Genomic DNA, 21,719 nt, shown 5'->3' with positions numbered 1-21,719 from the left:
GTTGAGTGACAGAATAACATCACTGGCTGAAATGGGCAAATACCTTTATTCACCATGATAGCGCTGATCTGACTCTCACTGTCAAAGCAGAGGAGGAGGCTTGTGTGTGTGTGTGTGTGTGTGTGTGTGTTTGACAGACAGAGAGTGAGTTCTCTCTCACTCCTTTCCCCTGAGCTCCTTGCCATCCACCAGAGAGCCGGCAGGCCTGCTGAGGATCTGGAGAGCTTGACAGGTGAAGAGACTAGGCATGGCTGCCAGCTTGGCAAACAGGCGCCACGCTCGCACCAAATGTTCAGCACAGTGCACAGATTACAACTGAGGAAGGGGAGGAGGGGTGTGTGTGTGTGTGTGTGTGCACCAAGACCCCCCTATGCTGAGTGCGTAGCTCATCAAGGAAACAGGAGGGGAGCGGAGGAGCGGGTGGGGGTGGCAAAGTGTGCATGTGTGTGTGTTTGTGGAGGGACGACTGGGGGGGTGGGGTGCACAGAGGCAGGGTAAATGACATTTGGGATTAGGTTTTTGTGTTCCACCTGTTACATTGTTTAAGCATTTGAGTTTAGTTTAGTGTAGCCTACTAAGCTTAATTAAGATGCATCTGTCTGTTGTGCATGCTCTTATAGTGCACGCTTCCAAAAAAATAGATATATAAGTAAATAAAAATGTATGTATATGCACAGTGTAACAGTGATTTGCTTGCTCATTATTCATTATCGTCACTGCAGCGTTTTGTTCCTCTCCATCTGATAACACAGACACAGGAAGGTAAACAAAACCCAAGACATCAAACAACTATCTCTGCTTGTCCTACCAGACCCCGAGTGAAAAGGCCAGCCAAGGATGATTCTTCACTCAATGCTAAATGATTTCAGGCAAATGAGACGAGATAAAAATAGAGCGCTGAGCATCACATATCCGAGCTCCTCTGTTCTAACTTAGCTAACTGAGCACAATGTGCAGTGTGAGCAGCATGTTGTGTTTTATCACAGCTGGCGTTACCACAGGTATTCATTCACGAGGGGCGACGAGATGACGGCACTGAGCAGCCACGTCTCGAGCGTCGAAGCCAGAAAGAGACGAGGGTGGATTTTGCTCAGAGGCATTTTCAAAGTGGACCCAACGTGCCCCTTATGGAGAAGAATAAGAGCAACGCATGTGTGTGTCAAGACACGAATGCACACAATCCTATCATGTGTTATCATGTTAGTTGGTTGAGCCCGTCAATAAAACAGTAGATGCGATCAGCAACAGTTAATTAAGAGATTAGGGGATTATAGTGGAGGCGAATACAATTAGCCCAGAGAGCTTTCTTAAGACCCTGTGTAGCATAATCTCAACAGCAGGGTCTGGGATTGTTTATCCAACTGCCTACGACAATCTCTGATATAATCTCACATGCTGACAGAAGTCAGTAGCGTTAGTCATGAGACTGCATGCAAACCAGAGGTAGAGAGAGCGACACGGGGTTCTGCTGTGTGTCTCACCTTGAGCACGGTGATGTTCCACGCGTAGCTTTCCATGGCCTTCTGGAGTTTGCGGCCTTTCAAGCCCTCCTTGGCACCAATGCGATGCAGGTCCTCATGGAAGTCTAGCCCTGGACACACACACACACACACACATACACACAACAGATGAATTAAATGTACAGTGTACAAAATGCAAATGGCAATAAACTCCAAAAAGACAGAACACCGCAGAAATGTTTGTTGAGTTATCAGATTTGTTGACACTCTAAAATTAAATGCACCCCCCCTTCCCCGCCCCTGCACACACACACACACACACACACACACACACATACACACATAGACAACCTCACCAACACTTGAACTCCATGGCAAATTTCAACCAAGTTCAATGAAAAAGGCTCTATGACAAAAAGTTCATGAGTTATGAAAGGGAGTGGGGCTAAAAAAAAAAAAAAGGCTTCCAAATATAACTTCACCAAAGAGAAAGGAAGTCTCTGCTGAGTCCAGTAATGCCTCCCACAAGAATCTATGACTCTTATGAAAGGGAACGTGGCAAAATGGTGTGTGTGTGTGTATGTGTGTGTCTGTGTATAATTATTCTACTTGGAAGTTTTGCACCTTTTTGTTGCAGGCCACTCCCATTGCCACACTCCCTTTTTGCCACTTGGCCTGAACACTTAATCCACTATCCTCTGGCTCACGACCAACCTTTCCACAAAATCTTGTGCATGTCTGTTGTGCGAGTAATTTGGAAGTTATGTACCTTTTCGTGATTTGCCACTCCCTTTGCCATGCCCCCTTTTAGCCAACTGGCATCAACACTCTCACACACATGCACGTCCATGCCAAATTTCAGCCTCCAAGGATGAAGACCGTGGTTGCCAAAAGGGTGGGGAAATTTTTTTGGACCAAAGAACCGACCGACCAACAGAGCAGCTATAGAGCTGATGGCTGAAGCTAAAAAAACCCAACAACAACAACAACAAAAAAAAACTGCCAAGTGAGTTGAGATAATTGTCCAGTCTTTCAGATGAGAAATTTAAATATCTTAACACAGCAGAAGACTAACCACTCCACTTCTGTGAAAAAAAGGTCACTTTGCATTGTAATTTGCACTGCCAGCTTCTTCACTCAGGATTTAACCCGTCAGTCCTTGATCAAAATAACTTGTTGTTTGCATTGTATAACACAATGTATGCAGGGCACAATACATCTCGCTAGTTCTTTGGGTGCACAATGCCTTGTGGCCACAATAAATGACAAAGTGTGTGGAATAGCAGCTTACCATCCAATGTGCCACATTCTTAACAGGGGTGAAATTGAGGTACTGCAATGCAGGCTAACCTCTAATTAGTCTATCAGAAGGACTGGCTTCATTTAGCCCAAGTAGACCATTACTAATCCTTAGGGTTTGAGAACAAACTCTTGTAAGGCTGTAAGTCTCAGTCTATCTGTCAGTCCTTTACACTTGACCTTAAGTCTCTTCAGCTTTGGTTTACTACAAGGCTTTAACAGGACACACTATACTTCACATAAAAAAAAAAAAACTTTTAAAAGTCATTAAGTTCAACAATTCAAACACTGGGGGTTTATTAATCTACTTGTTTCCACAAGAACTTTCAGGAAACTACTTTAGGGAAGATCATTCCATTTAGTGCCAAAAATTAATTTACACTGGAAAAAAAGGGGAATTATCTCACGCCTGGTGCAGATTCATTTGCTTGTTTTGTGAAAAGTAAGAGTTTAACACTCTGAACAGTGAAGAGTACGCTGAGGAGACGTGTTAAGGTGGAAATCCTTGCAGGAGAGAAGCAACATGCATTAAGTAGCAGTCTATCTAACACCAAATAAACAGCGCCGCTCACCTAGAACACAAGATTTCTGCCTTCTATGCTCCACTTGGAAGTATTGCTGTAAAAATACACCTCGCTATTTCCGTCTAGTCAAGCAGGTACATCGCCTCAACAGTCCCTAGGCACATGTGCACCAACTCCCACACACACGTGTGCGAATGTGCATTCTCCACGCACATAATCAGAGCTCTTCATCTCATGCAGCACAATGAGGCGAGCAGAAGAGGATACTTGGATACTAGTTGGCTCTTGTGCGTACTCGAATTGATAACTGGGCCAAGCTACTATAAAAATGTGCGAGATAAAACGAACAGGGAACAACAATAAATGCTTGGTACTTAGCCCTTTCTTTTCTTTAGTTCCCATCTCTTCGTAAGCACTCCATCTTTTTTACTTCCTCAGACTCCTGTTCATAATGCTCCTGGCAACAACTCACTCTATTCCATTACCTGAACTACATCCATTTGATGCCTCATAAGTGCCTCAACTTAACTTTGAACTACAGTTCATGGTCACTCCATGAACTTGAGTTCAACCTATTTGTGTGTTTGACAGTGGCTACAAGACCATATTTCCCAACAAAGGATGCAGCACAGTTAAAACGGGCCACCTGTTAGTCAGCACATCCATTAGAGAGGTAAATTCTGCAGCGAGCACAATATCTGACCAACCGTACACGCCAGATGCACCCTCGTAAAAAGAGCCAAGATCCCCGTTGTGCCGTGATTTCCCCCACAATGGCTGATATATTATGGCCATTGCAGAATATCCATTTCGGGCCCTGAAAGTTGTGTTAACACATTTAGGCCTGATTTGATCTTGTAATCTGGCATAGTTAATGGGCTGCTGCTGGTGCTAAACCGAGCTGAGGCGGGTTGTGATCGGGAGACTTGGGGAGCTGCATGAGAGATGAAATTAGCTGGAGGCGGCTTGTCGCAACACAGCCTCTTCAAGCATTTAATTTTCCCAATTATTAAGCATTTCCTTCCCCCAACAGTCGCACACTTGCTGCTCCTTACTGTCACTTACAGTCTGTGAAATTTGAGTTAATAAACAAAATGTAGACCCCATGGCGCACGCTGATGAAGCTGGAGCCCATGTTTTGCCTTTCTGGTTGGAACGAGAGAGAGAGAGAGAGAGGGAGAGAGAGAGAGAGAGAGAGAGAGGCAAATCAAATGGGGGCAAATCATTGGATCTGCTTAGACAGCGACAAGAGGAATGAAGGGACAGTGACATGTCCCTCCTGAGTGCACATACACACACACATGCACACACACACACACACATCAGGGAAGGCTTATAGTCTCTGCAGAGTACAGAGAGCCTGTTTGCCTTTGTAATGAGTACTGCAGTAGCACCTCTTAGTTATGCTCTGTATACACAGAGAAAGAGGCGACTATGGGCAGAGGAAAAAGGTAAGTAAATAATGAAATCAAACAGAATCTCAACAAAGGAGCTGATGAAAAGAAATGACAAACAAAGAGCGCATGAGGAAAAGGTGCGAGAGGAAGAGTGAGTTTCATTAATTCATCGCCAGCTCTAAGCATGGGCAGAATATCATTATCGCGAGCAGCCGAGGAAGGGATTTTCAAGCTCCTGATGAGCTTGAAAACAATGAAGGCCCCGGCTTTTCCGCGGTAATGGAATGCACACGGAGCATCCGCTAACCATACTAACACAGGCAGAGTGCTCGGCCTGAGAGGGAGGCTTTGAGAGGAGCGGGACATCAATAAATAACCACGGTCAGGCAGGCAGTGCCTCTGTCAGTCATCCAGCCTGCACTCCTCCACCCACACTGTAAGCTCGTAAGCTAGCACCGGGCCTAAGCAGCTGTTCCCGGGCCCGGAGATAACTCGGCACGAGGATGGACTCACACTCCAACCAGACACCTGACCACGACGCTTCACAGCCGCCTCACTGGAGTGCAGAGAGCGGCGTCGATATTTGTATGCAACAGCACACAAGAGATGTTTGTGAGTGTTTACACACAGACACACAGAGACACACACACACACACACAGCAGCAGTAGCATCTGGAAGTGCCCGTGTGTGCGTCCCAGCTGTCTGTCTGGTCCCCCATTAGCAGTGTGTGATGGCGAGTCATCAATAGTGCCCAGGGGGGATCATCCAGCACCTCTCCATCCTCATCAACACGTCAGCTTCACTGCCCAAATTAAACTGATTAGCTGCGATAATGACTGGGCATAAACGAAACAGAGGAGGGGCTGGGGGGGGCGAAGTTAGAGCCATGGCAACCAAAAACTGTCCAGCACTGCCATTCTGCACGCAGTTTTAACAAGTTACTCAGTCTCATTCGTGTTAAAAACAAGTTTTTTTTAAAAAAAGCCAATGCAACGAGATAATCCCACTTTTTCTCAATGCAGTTTCACTTGTTTCAGGATTTTTGGGGGGAGAAATATAAAATGAGCTTTAGAAAACAAGTGGGATTGTCTCGTTCCACTGGCACATTCTTAACATTCAGTTTTGAGAACAAATGATTTCTTAAGATGGAGCCTTTTTTTTTTTTTTTTGCAGTGTGTGCTCTCCAAACGTGTGAGTGATGAATCTGCCAACGTGCCGAACCCTTCACGTTGCTGAGAGCGAGGTAAACTTTGGTTTCACTCCCGTTTCTGATCGCGGCCTCGTGCATCATTGTGATTACGGCTCTGTCACAACAGCATTTAGCTGATGAGCAGGCCGCGCTTTCAATGGCCGGGCGAAAGGCTTCGAATTAAGCTTTAGATGCAGCAGACACACACACACACACACTCACAAACAGACACACACTTCCCGTCTTCCCTTTCAACTGGTCACAGACCATTCACTAATTGCACCTTTTTTTTTTGCTTCTCATTCAACCATTAAACATAAATTATACCTTTAAGCTGCCATATCAATCATAGGGACAAGACCTTCAATTTGATGCAAATTCACCATCTCTCTCCTCCTATACCTCCCCTCTGTGATTCTCTTACTTTGTTTGAGCTGCTGCTACAACTGTCACCTTCACTCTGAACATAATCATACTGCTTGTGAGATGGCTTCTTAAGGCTGCATTCAAGTATCAAGCGCACCATAATTATGACCATATAACATCAAACACAGATTTGACACTACAATTTGTCAAAAAAAAAAAAAAAACACAAATTTTCACTCAATTTCCCTGGGACCCACTCAAATGACCGCCTGTGGGTCGCAGGGACTCGCTACACTGAAAACCCTTCAGCACCACCCAACATAATGCACTGGGACAAAGACAATGCAAGAAAAAGCTGGCAGAAAACAGTAGCAGGAGAAAGTGGAATATTTGAGTTTAAGACAGAAAATGAGACAAGATGTGCTGGCAGAAAGGTGAGTAAATATGATAACAGCACATCGCCGTCTAGCTGTCTAGTGTTTTTTAATTCCTGCTAGGCCATAACCTCGTGACTTTCACGGTATTTTTTTATTTATTTTTTTTTTCAAATTCAAGCCTTTTTAAGTACTTTTACAGTAAATAGTTCAGTTCTTCAGCAGCTGACAGCCCCTGCAATTTTTACGGCATTCCAAAAACATCAATTTTAACAAAAACTTTCTTTTGATTGCACAAGAAGTGACACAATTCCCCTTAATTGGGATAACCTAATTTGAGGTATTATTATTATTATTATTATTATTATTATTATTATTATCATCATCATCATTATTTTGCCCAGTGAATGTGCCCATTTTTGAAAAGCATTGTATTTTATGCCTTCATCTGCCAGTGGGCCATCATGATAATATGTTAATTCCACTACAGGAGAGACTTGATGTTCTCTGCAATTAGCTGCAAAAAAAAAAAAAAAAAAAAAAAAAAAAAAAAAGTGCATATATTGGCATTGCCATTGGGAATCAGTCAAAAGAGCCGGAAAATATTGTATCAGATATCGTCAAAAAAATCCAATGTTGTGAAACTTGTCCCTCACTTGACATGGAATAGGCTTTGCTAAAGGTGGCACTGCTCTATCCACCTTGCCCAATGCTGCGAAGCTAAACCCTGCTGGGGCATCTGTTTCTCGGCAGGGCTGCTGGAAAGTCAGAGTACAGTATGTCAGAGGAGAAACCGCCTCACTGAAAAAAATGCTAAACAAAACAGCTTCTTGTGTTTGTATTACAGCACAGACATTCCATTTTTCCTTCCGTCGTTTCTGCCTCACTTATCACCACCAAAACACCCAACTTGTCTGGGAGCATGAATGGACAAGCATGGGAGCTCTGTGTATCTCAGAATTATGCACAGTTTTTGTTGTTGTTGTTGTTCTTACATAATGCTGCTGTCATGCGCAAACCTTGTAACTCCAATTTTAGGGATTTTCATGTTTTCACGTCAGTTTCTGTTAGAAGGATTACATCAAACCTTGGTGCTCACGGAGCCATGTACGAGCGACCCGGAGGCCCTCCTTGTAGAGCTTTGTTGCATGTCATGCTCTGACCCTCCTGTCTCTCTCCACTGTACCTATCTAATAAAACAGAAATGCCAAAACAATTATCTAAAAAAGAAACGATAACTCACTGTGTAACCTTGAAAGTGCAGTTGTTGTTAGACTAAAAACACGGCCGGGTTCCTGAGAAGCAAACATTTTGGAGATACCAGGCTTTCGCTGGACCGCGACAATCATCTACCCATCACACTCTAACATCCAACGACTGACACCAACACACAGCTGTGTGTGTGTCTGCGGCAGTGTGAGGCTTAAGCTCTGCTTAGCCCTGCAGTCGTCGCCCCTGAGGGAGCTTCCTGTGGCGCTCTCCAGCTCTGTGCAGGGGGAGCTCTTTGATTCAAGCCCCGCCATTCAGCCCTCATCCCTGGGTAATTGCACAGCAGGAATATCAGCCCGGCCACATGAGATGGGGGTGTGGGACATATGCCTGCCTGTGTGTAACAGAGGGGGTGAGGCTGGTTAAGCAGGCTTAAACTGGCTCATCGGCCGTGGCATATTGGGTGGGCATGTGCCAGGGAGCCAACCGTCGAGCTCCAGTTTGCTCAGTTGCTCTCTCCCTTTACCTCTGTGTCTCCAACAAAACCTCCACACACACAAATCCACAGCAGTGACTGATCTCAGCCCTACAAACTACACATTTCTAGCTTTGTTTACACCAGCTATTTTTCCTCAGAGGCTCACTGTACAGAATCCTGAATTTCTAAAACTCTGAGTGTGTTTGCTTCGGTTTGCTTCATGACCCATCTGCTGCATCAGAGTCTGTTTTTGGTTACCGCTGGTGGCGGCTGAGCTGGAACGAGAGGTAAACAAGCGCGATGAAGGTCAGAAGTTTTGTCATCATTCATTCTCCGGTATTCAATCTATGTGATCCTATTTGTGAAGGTCTGCGGCAGTGGTATTGCTGCTTAGTCGCGAAGCGAGGCCAATAAGCAGCAATTAGTGCTCACTGCAAAAACGTCTGGAGAAGACAAGCCAGAGCATCTCTGATTTGGAGCCATTTCTCTACTAATGATATCATTATGGCCAATTTTATCCTCTTAAAGGATGAACCTCATGCATCTAGTACCCTTTCAAAATGGCACAGGCCAATTGACAAAAATGCTACTTTATTCTCTCCCTTCCTCTTCACTTTGCCATCCTTCCGCATCTCACTCCACACTCTGTCAAACCTTTTCAGCTCTCTCCCTCTCTGAAAGGATGTTTATGCTCTCTGTCCTCTCTCTCTTGCAGCTCTTTCTCCGTGTGGCTGGCTGATTGTATTCACCTGCCCACCGACATGATAACTATGCTGAGCTGACTCACTAATGGCCCGTTCTGACGGCAGCAGCCACAGATGTTGATGTTGATGGAACTGTTCTCGGAGTAGCCTGCCTGTTTCGATGCTACAAACCAGGAGGACACAAAGAACTTTTGTTGAGGACTGCAGATGTTACTTCCTGATCAGGTGGGATGCAAAAAAAAGGAACTAAAAATACTCAATTTAAATAAATGAACCTGACAGTGGGCCATACACTCTTATTAAAAGCTGAAAATACTACTGCTGCTACTACTACTACTAATACTACTACAACAACTACTACTACTAATAATAATAATAATAATGGAATACTACTACTACTACTACTAATAATAATAATAAGAAGAAGAAGAAGAAGAAGAAGAAGAATGATAATTTCACTTGTCACTTGAATCAAATATAATTTTCTTCATTCTAATGGACTTATTTAAAGATTTTTTTAAAATTTTGAAACACAGGAAACATTGAAAACAAGTATAATTATTTCACACACTACAAAAATCCATCTTAACAAGTCTTTCTGTTCAATCGTCAGTGTTAAAATATTGTTGTTGTTTTTTTTTCTGACAGAAGTGAAAAAGAATTGTCAGTGAGATGAAAAACTCCCACTTGTTTCCAAAGCTAATCAACCTGTTTCCAGAATTTTCTTGATACTAGAGGACTGATCTGCCTTATTCTGTCTTTGCTGAATCAAGTAGGAAAAAAAAAAAAACTAACAAAACAAAACATTGAATTACACTGAGAAAACAAGTGGGATTACCTCATCCCACTGGCAGATTTTTTTAAAATATAAGATCAAGATGAAGAATTTTTACTTGTTTTAAGATTTAAAATAAGATTTTATACGGGATTTAAAAGATTTTATTTAAGCGCGTTCTGCAGAGTGGATAGAATATCACAAAATGGGCTGTGCTGGGGGATTTACCTGCCCGTTGTGCTTGCGTGAGCTTGGAGTAGACGACATCAGCTGACTCAATCAGCGTTCGGCTGGTCTGGATCATCTGCAAGACAGAGGACATGAGGTTAGGTTGGATGTCATGCTAAATATCACACTGCGGTCCCCTGACACCTTCCGTGGCCAAAGCAAACAGAGAAAGCACTCGATCTGTATAACATGACCATGAAATAAAAGGAAAAGCTTTGAACTGAGGCCTGGCCAAACACAGGGGAAATCCATAATGAGTGTAAATAGGATGTAATGGGAAATACCAATAGTGAAAGACTGTTCTGTCAAAGTGTCCTCAGTAAGACACGGAGACAAAGAGTGTCAGCCTGTGAAACTGCTGTGAACACTGCATGTGAAAAACACAAATCAAAATTCACAAGGGAAGTGAGAGCTTGGTGGCAAGGCCATAAGTTCTCATTTTCATGTCTTTCAGCATTAACAAAATTATGAATTCCCACCTTCATAAAATCTGTTAGTAGCAGAGGAAGCCACACATGTACTACAGGCAACACACCAGCAAAAATACAAAATAGATTCAGCTTTTCTGGCTTGGATGGAACCTGCCTTCCTTCCTCTACTTCAGCCAGACACCCACTACAGCACATTTCCGGTGATACGGACATTCAAATTACATGGTTGCTGGTCCTGCAGGGAAACCATGGGCGGGAGAGCCACAGTTCTTCTATTTTCACCTCTAGTTCTGAATCAGACCAGCACACTGCTGTCGACGTTTAGCCCTAAACCTCCTCCCACAGGCTGAGGAGGAGCAGCTGGACTAGCCCTGCAGCACTGAGGAGGGAGCTAATGAAGTTTCACACTCCTGTTAGCAGGCAGGCAGACAGGAAGTTGGCTCTCATGCACGGTGTGCGTGTGCGCGTGTGTGCGTGTGTGTGTGTGTGTGTGTGTGCTTTCTTGTACTGCTATCCTCGTGAGAACTTTAAGTTTTTGACCTTGTAGTGAGGACAGCTTTGCAAAGGGAGCTCATTTTAGCCAGTCCTGACTTTTCAAAGGTCTAGTTTAGGATTATGACTTCTGTTTAGGGTTAAGACAGCAATAATTCTGAGGGCTAAAGAAAACAAAAAAACACCGTAAGATACTCTTTCACTGTTATACACCAATGATCTGTCTTTTTCAGTGTATTCTGGGAGTTATTTGGTGACAAAGTATTTTTTGATGTATGCATGTTTCCTCAATCTGCCTTGCCTACTTCTGTCTCAGCTAGGGATGTGCCACATTTCCTAGAGAGTGCATGTGAACTTTTTGCATTTAGCAGTGTGTTAAACGCAACTGAGGGACTTTCCCAGGCCAGCAACTCTCTTTTTCCAGAGAAATAGTGAGTTGCACCAGTTCCTCAAAATGTCGCATGTTTTTGCCACAGAATTGCATTAGGGGTAAATTAAAGCTGCTGTTGGCGCAGAAATTCCCATCTCTCTCTCAATCAGTGCATGACTGTGTAATGCTCTCTTTTTTATTTTTTTATTTTGAGGATCTGATGCCAAAACGTGGCATTTAAACTTGATATTTTAGATTGCCGAATGTGTTTCTGTTATCAGAATTCATTGTAGATGCGCTGGACCTTTCCATATGACATCATATTGTGTACATGTGCCAGGTTACCCACAAGGATGAGAAAAATACACAAAATACATGCACAAAAATCCAGAAATGCAAACTGCACCACTATTAGTTGTTTTGTCACAGTGTTAGTGTTTGATAGTGGGTATTTTGTTAAAGGTTTGAGAATTATTGCCATCTATAGACGTATAGAGTAAGGAAAAATACCTGTGTGTTTATGTGTATATATGTGAATGTGTATGTATGGGCTGGAATAGCTTGGCAATGAGGAAGCTGACCCTGAGTTTCTGTGTTGCTGACACTTTGCTGAGCTGAGGCTTACAATGCCTGGGCTGACTGCAGCACACATGAGGGGGGACTGAGGACACATGCCGACCGATACTGTACAGTAAACTGCCTGGTGATGACACGCATGGATCTATGAAATCACACACACACACACACAAACACTGGATACTAGACACAAACACTCCTCTGTTGTTGCTGAGTGGGGACTTTACCAGCTGGCCAGTCTTAGGGAAACACAAACACAAGCACTCAGCTGACCATGCCCAAAACCTCAGGACAAAGCCATAAGTTGCTGTTTGGTATTTTTTTTTTTTCCCCAGATCCTCAGACTGCAAAATCATCCTTGAGTACAGTAAAAATCTGACATAATACAACGAACATGGTGTTGAGACAAAATGAGTAGAATTGGGTATCTGTCCTTCTGGGAGGTCACAAGGTGATTTTGGTGGGAGTCGAGTTCATAGCCAATGTGAAACTATTATATCTCTATTGAAAATGAATTAGCCTGTTTTTGATTTTTTGGTATCTTTTTTTTCCCCCCTTGTGGCTGTCAAAAATAACAAGCAGGCGCTCAGTCGAATGCAGACCTCCACCACAGCTGCAGCAGGAAGTTATAGCCCTGTCTGTGCTAAGCCACGCCCCCTTTTCAGCAATGTTGTTGTCATCGGATACGCCTCTTTTGGCCAATCAGCAGGGAGAGGTGGTTGGCGCTGCCTTGAACCGTGATCAACCTCCCTGGCAGGTTTTGTGGTGTTAAATGGATGTGATTAGAAACTTTGGCCCTGTTTGTGCTGAGCGCAGTTCATTGCCATGCCTCCTTGAGGCTGATTGGCACAAAAAGTTAATCACTTCTTCATGGGCTCACCACCAAACTCACATGCAAATCCCTGCAGCACTTTTTGAGTTATCATGCTGACAGACGGATGGACAAACAGACGACCAGACAAGCAGATGCACAGCGGCAATCATATGACTCCCTGCCAGAGGTTTGACCTTCTGGGCAGAGGCAATAAACATAATTTGAACAACAGCTCTTCAAATAAATAAAATTCCAAGTATTAATCTAATACTTTGTAATAGACTGCCAAGACAAATAAACGTCATTTTGTACCAAAGTTCACTTTTCACTGGCTGGCGAGAACACCAAACTTTTTGACTGTTCAACAGCCAAAAAAACGTTGCAGCCCTCTAGAAGCGGGGACTTTTGCTGGTCCCCTTGAACATGTTTTGTGGACTGGAGCGTGAGAGCTGCTCTGACAGCGCTAAGCCTCCCGCTCGGCGCGAAGCCTCATAAAAACCAGAGTAGATGCTATTTGGAGCTGCGCTGCGGCACTCCTGATGTCAGCGCAGCCCTGTAGGTGTCAGCAGTGGGAGCGCTGGTGACCTGAGCAGTGTGGACACAACAACCTTGCTTCTCATTCATGACCTGATTCACCGGCTCCCACCAGGCTTGATAGAGAGGGGAGAACAGGACAAGGTGGGGGGGGGAGGAGAGGAAGTGGGGCTGTGGTGGTGGGGGGATAACTAATTACAGACGGAGATCTCTAACCCCCTTTTGGGCTGTACCAATGTCAAGTGGTGAAAAATGGAGTGCTGCTGTGAAAAAAAAAGGAGGCTGCATGAAATGGGACATCTGAAACTGTACAAGGCATAGCTTCAGCTTCATCTACACAGTCTGACCGGTCAAATAGATGGTTCAAGACAGGTTTTTAAGCGCTTCTAAAATGCACCAAGCCGCGTGAGTGTGTGAATCAAATGTCAAGGAAACCAGCAGTTAAGCAGGGGGCATCTTCCCAGCCTTCTACTGTTTTATTTATGTACGTGCAACAGCCAAGCAGCGGAGCATGGAGATCTCCGCAGAGCAGGAAGTGCTTATCACAGCACCACAGGGCACGCTGTGTTATCACACTTAAGTGGCTGAGTGCTTTGACATTTTATCTTACACCTTCTTTACCAGGAGGAGATATTTTGTGGGATGCTACGCGCCACTGCGAGAGAGCATTGTCATCTAACCATAACAGAAAATAAAATACATTTAAAAGATGTGTGTGCATGTGTGTCATGTTGTTGTCCTACTACTGTATTTGTACTGTATTTGTATCTGTGTAGAGTTTACTTTTCTGATGCCCATAATGCTCAGGTTTTCTTTTTGTCACAGTAATGGAGGTGTTCATTCGATTCTATGTTTGGCATTGAGCTCATAGTTAGTGGACTGCATTTTGTTGAGAGGTGTTTCCACTATTATGTCCCCCCTCATGTATATAAATAGGAAGGACAAAAAATTAGAAACACTCAACATAATGTAGTCCAGTACAAGACCTCTGCAAACTACAACCTCAATCATAACATTATTAAATTTATACATTACTCCACAATGTCAAGAAAAAATGAACATTATAACTGCATTAAACTGTACAGGTGGACCTAATAAAGTGGCCACTGAGTGTATATATGATGTTGCTGTATCTCCAATCATGTATCTCCAATTTTGGTGATTTTTTTTTTTTTTTTTTTAACTCAATCTGAGTATTTCCATGCTCCTCTGTGGGTTCAGAAGGTTCTACAACCCTCAGACTTATGAAACCTTTACAAAACTAATTATATAAACTGAAATACAGTGTGTATAGTTGTCAACCAATAGACAAGACTGTTTTCCTTAGTTTCTGAAAAGTTGATATTATGGAGACACAAGGTTCTGGTTGAACTCCAGCGATATACTGTATTTTGAAATTATTTATCATTTTCTAAATTTAACCTTTACCTCCACAGAGATATTGTGATTGCTATGTGATTCATGATTTTAGTGGGAATGGTCATTTGTGCATCATAATTTTCATGTTCACAGGAAAAAATGATGATGATGATAAAAATACTAACATGATGATGATGATGTTGTCTTACATCTGGAGAACAGGATTTGTAGACCAGAGCATCTCTATAGCACCACAATACTTCAGTTATAAGGATATTTTGTAAATAAAAATAAAGCAGGCTGATTGTGTAGTCCTAATTCTAAAATCGATAAAATATAAGATACGTATTACACTTGTAAAAACGATATTGGAGTAATATTGACATTTTGGTTATTCTGATATTCTGATAGCGTCCTCTACTTGCCTCAACACTGTCCCGGTTTGGTCCTGCCCTCCTCTCGCCCCATAGATAAATATACATTTTATATCATATAAATATACATTATTAAGTACTGCCGCTATTATTATTATTAATATCACATATACATACATACGCATGAGACTATAAAAATTTGTTTTTTCTGTATTGTTTCATTTTATCATCATTGTTACTATTACTATTTGTTTATCTACTTATTCATCTAACTTTCTTCGTGGTTTTGTTACTGAAACATACTTATCACTATCATATATAAACTAGTATCACTATTATTATTATTATTATTATTATTATTACTAATATTATTATTATAATTCATATTTTTTATTGTATCAGTATTATTAATCAATATTATTGTGTGTATTATTTTATTGTGGTTAATATTATTATTATCAATATTATTATCGGTACCACTCTTTATCAATACATACAAGGGCATCTCATTTAACCATCCAAATACACACACACACACTCACACACACACACGCACACACACACCACAATAGAAGCGAACATGTACTGTTATTTTATTATCTCTTTCTGTTTTTGTTTTTTGTTCTTGTTTGTCTTTTTTACACTGTGTATCTGTCAACATTATGTCATGTATGTCTAGTTATGTCAATGTCACCTATGTTAACTGTCAAAATAAAATAAAATAAAAATAAATAAATAAATAAATGACGGTTGCCTTACCATATCATAGGCGTTGAGCACTTTGCGCAGGAGCTCAGGCACGGGACCCTGAGCCTCCATGGTGGGGTAGGTCTCACTCAGGTCCACCGTCACCCTCAGGGCCCGCTCGCTGTTCATCAGCCACGTCGACACGGTGAGTATACACTGCTTCATGTTGGCGGCAGGGGTGAGGCCACAGAGCTCCTTGAAGGACACCATGGCGTTCTGAGAAGAAAACGCGCGCGCACACACACACACACACACACACACACACACACACACAGGTGGCATTGTGGATTATATTGCGAATGAAAAGACATAGTAAGTACGAGCTCTACATCCAATTCAGTAAAGAATAGAAGTGATTTATAAAGAACTCCTGACATGCTGTTAACCTGAGACAACGTTTAAGAGCGCACGGGTATAGAAGAGTTGAAGTGTCAGCCGGTTACTGAATCAGTGACCACAGAGCTGTGGTATCAGCAAGAGGAATGCAATGAAAATACATACCAGACCATAATATGTGTGTATGGTTAAGACCCCCATCTCTGGAAGCACAAATACCAAGTACCAAATCTCAGGATGAAAATCTCTCCAGGCCTCGTGCGTGGAAACGGCGTTCGACAACTGAAAGGCCAGCAGTTAAAATTTCTACAGCTCATTGAATGTGTTGTACTCTTTCATTGCACCATTCGGACCGTCCTTGTCCTTGTATAGGTGTCAAAACTCTATTGGCTGTCAGTTTGCATTTGCACCGACATTTCTGAGGAACATTCCTGTGGAGTTATTGTTCTTGGCAGCCGAAGTGATTCTGGTCTTAATGGAATGGCAAATATTGCAGCCACATACTGCGTGTTTATGACCTTGAGCTGGGAGATGCAGATTTGATGAGTGGGATCTTGATTCTGCCCCCAAGAGCAGACACGAGATAAGATAGCGATGAGTGTTTGTCTTGGTGAGAGCAAAGCTAGCAGTTTCCCATAACATCAGCCCGGTCAGTCAACAGCTCAGAGGCCTTGGAGCCAAATATCTGACCACAGCAGAGGCGCTAAAGTACATTTAGTGCCTTGACCCTCTCTGACTTTCTTGTCTTCACTCTTGCGCTTCTTCTCCCCCTGTCTCTAAATTTGTAGTTTTGCTCTAAACTAAAAATATAATCATGCATCATAATAGGTAATTTAATCAAGTATAAGTTAAGTAGATGGCATGCCATATCTTTAAGTGGACCATAGTGCATGACAAATCAGGTATTTTATGCAAGATTCGCTGTCTATTCTGTATTATTAGCTGTGCTGCATTCATGTCGGTTCTGTGGTCCAAAAACAAATCAGCATCTCAGCAGGTCATTTGATCTAGTATGGATTGAAAATGATGCTTCTTAAAAACAGCTGAAGGAGGCAAGACATGAGTGCAAACCTCCTTAAGTATTAGATATTGGCATACACCTGGTCAACATGAAGAAGAAGAAGAAGAAGAAGAAGAAGAAGAAGAAGAAGAAGAAGAAGAAGAAGAAGAAGAAGAAGAAGAAGAAATGTAAATGCATGCTTTTTCTATTTTATTATTAATTTATGTTTTTCTTTTTTGTTTTTTTGTTTTTTCTCATCCCTCCTGCTTTGCAGCCCATCCAAGCTGGAGCCAGCCTGAGCCCCAGCACTGGGGCAAAACCGCCTCTCACAGGACAGTATTGTTCTGCCAGCATGGGAATTGGAGCCACCAATTCAGGCCCGCTGTTTTTCACACAGCACCCCATCAGCTGGCGCGGTTAAATGAGAGAGAGAGAGAGAGAGAGAGAGAGAGTGACAGAGAGAGAGAGAGAGAGAAGGAGAAGGAGAGGAAGAGAGCAATCTGGGCTGAAGGATGAAAAGCAAAGCCTGAAATTGGAAAAAAAGAAGAGGATTGAGCAGACAATGACAAGAAGCGATGGGGAAAGACAGGACGGAGTGTATGTGAGAGAAGGGGGAGGGGGGGTCTGGGGGCTGTAGGAAAAAACAAGGGACAGAATGAGAGCGGCAGGCGAAAAACAATTTAGAGACAGAGTGAGAGAAAGAGAGCGAGTTCTGGTATTTGGGAATCAGTCCACACACTCGGTGCTCGGCAGTGTGGGAAAGGGCTGTCTCCCCGGGCTAGACCTCTGGGCTGATGGAGAGAGCAAGCCCCCCCCCACACTCCTCCTCCCCTCCTTTATCCCCCACCCAGAGGATGTGCTGTCACTGTGGGGCCCGACCTTCCTAGAGACAGAGAGGGTGGCCAGGGGACACAGTAGGCATCTGTATGCAGAGCCTCAGCCGCAGTTGTTAACACCCTGTGGGCCGATGAGCACGGCCATGGACAAACACACTGGTGGCAACTGAACTGGAGCAAAATAGCTAAGGGGCATTATTGGAGGATTAGACTGTGGATTAAACCCTGAAATGTCTGTGTGTGTGTGTGTGTGTGGAGTGATGAGGTATGAGCTTGTGTGACTGCACGCATTTATTCCTGAGCGTCTGCCACAAGTTGTTCCCATTCATTACGCTTTGTGTAATTCCATGCATGTGTTCCTGTGCGCCGTGCGTACGGGCACGTGTGCACGAGTGCTTTTAGATAATTGTTGTGCAATAAAAGCCATACTGTTTCCAAGCTGCAGTGCTACAAAACCCAGCATGAGGCTTGTGTTTTTAGTTACCCCCTTCCCCCACTTCACCCCTCTTCCAACATTCCCCAAATGAGAGCTGCGTGTCCGGTTACAACACCGCTTTTGTTTCTGTCTCTTACTGTCTGACTTAATGTCTCTCTCTCTCACTCCCTCTATCACTCTATCACTCCATGGCCAAGAACCGATGCTGGCATGCAATCTTCTCAGGGAAGAACAAAGATTCAGGCCGGCGTCCCTTTTCCAGCTCCAATGCCGTTTTACAGGGTCCATGGGCAGCAGCACCCAAAGGAGACCCAATTCAGTCTCCTGCTGAAACGCAATCAACTCGCTGCCTGGATCCACATATGAAACATGGCACCCCCTCGCTGTTTGCCCGCCTGTCAACACGCACGGCTCTCCCCAGTCTCTTTCATAGTCAGATGTACTTGTCTCTGTGTTATTGTTCAAAGCAGACCACCTGGAAGCACGGCACTTTGAGGATGAAAGGAGGTTTGTAACAGCTCGGCGACGTGAAATAACTCTTTTGGCGGCGCCATTTCATGTGCATATTTTGTGTGTGTGTCCTGCTGTTGCATCACTTACTTGGGTGGAGGGGTCACGCGCCCTTATTTCAGGGATCATGAGTACAGTGGATGTGTGCGGTGTGCGTCTTTGTCTCATGTTAAAGCCAATTTTCCTTCGCTTTGTTATCTGGTGAGGCTCGGGGGACACACGGCCCTTCATCGAGACAGAGTTCAGTGATGAAGCTGCCGGAGCTGGACCATGAGCCGGTCGCTGCCTTATGGGTTGTTGCCCGCAGGCAACAGCCCGTAAGAGCTTGACTCCACAAAGCTTTCACAATTTTCTGTTTATTCCATTTAAAAGGCCGGGGCCCCTTTCAGGAAGCCTTCATTTATTTTCTTTAAAGCCTTCCTCTCTCATTTTGTCTCCTCATTTCAATAAGGAAAATCTACATTTCAGATCTGAGGGAAATGTGATTGGGTGAGCGGCGGCTTGGGCCAGGTTGTTTGTCGTACTAAATAAATAAATGCCCTGAATATTTCACCGATTCATATCCAATCGTAAATCCACCTATCACCATTTTTCATACTGGCCTATAGATTCTGAAGACATTTGCTACCAACAAGAGATGATTCAGATCTGCGGAACAGATTAAACTGTCAGATGTGACACATGGCAGGCCTTTGATTATTTCCATACTTAGCAGAAGAGAGTTGATTGGAGTTCAGTCATAGCTAAGATGTGTTAGATTTGTGTGAGTCAGATTTACTGGCTCCACTTCACAATAAGCCATATTTCATGTCTTGTTCACGCCTGGTTCCCATGATGACTCACTCCAGCAAAGATTTGGGGCCTAATAAAGACAAATGCTTGCTGAATCGGTGGGTCACAAGTTCAGATTGTTCAAACATGCTACGATTTGGTTATGGCGGAAATGATCATGATCTTTTGTTTAGGCAAATAACTATCAGAGGCGTAGTTTTGGGTTTTTTTTTTTTCACTGTTATTCATTATTCAGCGGTATTCACACTTTTATTTCCAATGATTTCCCTGAAAATTACCCTCCTCTTATCCCATTCAGGCTGTAATTTACAAATGTAACTACCTCTAAAATTACAGGATCAATTTCACCTCCAGAACACAAACATGTCTCTCTCTGTATTGGGGTCTTGGAAGGGAAAATGATGTCCTATTTTAGAACATGCCATTTCCACAACTGAAAAATGCATGACAGCATGCCACAGGATCTCTAATCACATCTCTGCTTATTTGGTTTGGTCTGGCCTTTTGTTTGCCATGCCATTAGACTGAGGTTAGAAGAGAGAGAATGGGCTGGCTGGTAGCTACCGCAGCCTCCACCCTATGGATGCCCTGACTAAAGACAGATGGAGAGACTTTGGTATTTATGACCTGGATATGTAACATGGGATGTATCACATTACCCTCAAGTATCTGGAGGAACACACACTGTACATACATGTTGGCCTAGTTTTATACCTCCTCAAAGAAGACTTCAAGATTAATAGATCTCTCGCTTTTGTTGTAAGCCTACATGCTTCCAGTTGTGTAATGCCTTTCAAAGTCCTTGGAGAGACCTGTTACAAATCACAACCAAGCTGCAAGGAGAAATGGCTGTTTCAACACATCAGGGCATTTGTGAGAACCTGGCAGATAATGAATCAGTAAATTAACTCCCAAAGAAAATGTGAGGTTCATAAGGTAACATATCAGCCATAGAAATATTCATTAAGAAAGAAAATCTTCTTGGCACAGACTGAGCTGTTGTATTCACAAATCTATAGTACTTTGAACAAAAAAAAAAAAAGGAGCATTCTGCTTCATCCCTTGGTTTGATCACAGTGTACTTTAAAATCGCTGCCAATTCCAGATTATTTCAAACGGGTCTCCGATTTTAAAGCCTCCGCATGAAACAATTAGAGCACCGAAGATGCTTCAGTAAAGCTGCAAAGTATGAAGAATGGCAGAAAGACAGAATGCTTTGACGTGAGAACAATGAGGAAAAATGACAAGGGTAAAAAAAAAAAAGAGAGAAAGAAATAAACAAAAAATAGAGTATAAAAGAAAGAGAGGCGAGGAGCAAATCAGCCTGACAATGGGCTTGATGATGCACCTTGTTTCTCATTTCATTATTGTTACTAGGCTATTACATTGTTTTTGCCCATGGCTGTTATCTTATTTATTTATTTATTTTTTTCTCATTGGTGATGTCTTGCTTTTCCTTGTTTAATTTGCATTGTGTTGTTTTATGGCTGCATGTTTGCTCTGGCTTGATTTGTCAAAAGCACTTTGTAAAAATCTGTTTTAAAAAAAGCTGCTACGCAAAATGACAAACATGATAAGATGTATTATCTCACGTAATTATTTTCACATTTTAATTTACTCGCCGGTCTTTTATTAAGGAAACACAAACATTCCCCAGGTAGACGGAGCACTGTTGATGCAGCTAAATGGTTCAGGGAGTTTGAGCTGTGTCAACAGTTCAGACAGCTAATAAAGTTCACAGTACTGTATACACAGAGATGGATTCTATTTTGAAAGCTGTCAGACAAGACAAGAATCTGCCAGTCTAAACCAGACAACTGATGAGACACAGCATAGGGCAGGTAAACCACTTGCTTTGTTTCCTTATCTTGCTGTCACTAAACCAAAGGGACAAAAAAAAAAAAAGGACAGGCTTTACCGCATATCACATCCTTGTCAACATGATAAGCTGTGCTGGAAGGCCACTGAAATGTACTAATTGTCAACCAAATATGAAGTTACCGATCTTTATTTGGTTCATCAAGTGGAGTTTTAATGTAGCACACTTAGTACCTAGCAACCTGGCCTTCTCCCTTGAGCACTAATTGTCCCCCATTAATGATTACGCT

At 43.0% G+C, this 21,719-nt stretch overlaps 1 protein-coding gene across 1 annotated transcript in view; it reads right to left on the bottom strand.

Annotated features, from left to right (window-relative positions):
• LOC115362942 (inactive phospholipase C-like protein 2) overlaps positions 1 to 21,719 on the bottom strand; it is a 77,870-nt gene that overhangs the window by 4,196 nt on the left and 51,955 nt on the right. The window contains exons 3-5 of the mRNA XM_030056964.1: positions 15,714 to 15,917; positions 10,005 to 10,080; positions 1,482 to 1,591 (exon numbers count right to left, since the gene is read on the bottom strand). Of these exons, the coding sequence (XP_029912824.1) occupies positions 1,482 to 1,591; positions 10,005 to 10,080; positions 15,714 to 15,917 (390 nt within the window). The remainder of the gene's footprint in view (positions 1 to 1,481; positions 1,592 to 10,004; positions 10,081 to 15,713; positions 15,918 to 21,719) is intronic.

Source organism: Myripristis murdjan, chromosome 8, assembly GCF_902150065.1.
Source record: "Myripristis murdjan chromosome 8, fMyrMur1.1, whole genome shotgun sequence".
NCBI lineage: Eukaryota > Metazoa > Chordata > Actinopteri > Holocentriformes > Holocentridae > Myripristis > Myripristis murdjan.
This window is presented reverse-complemented; position numbering and strand designations above follow the sequence as displayed.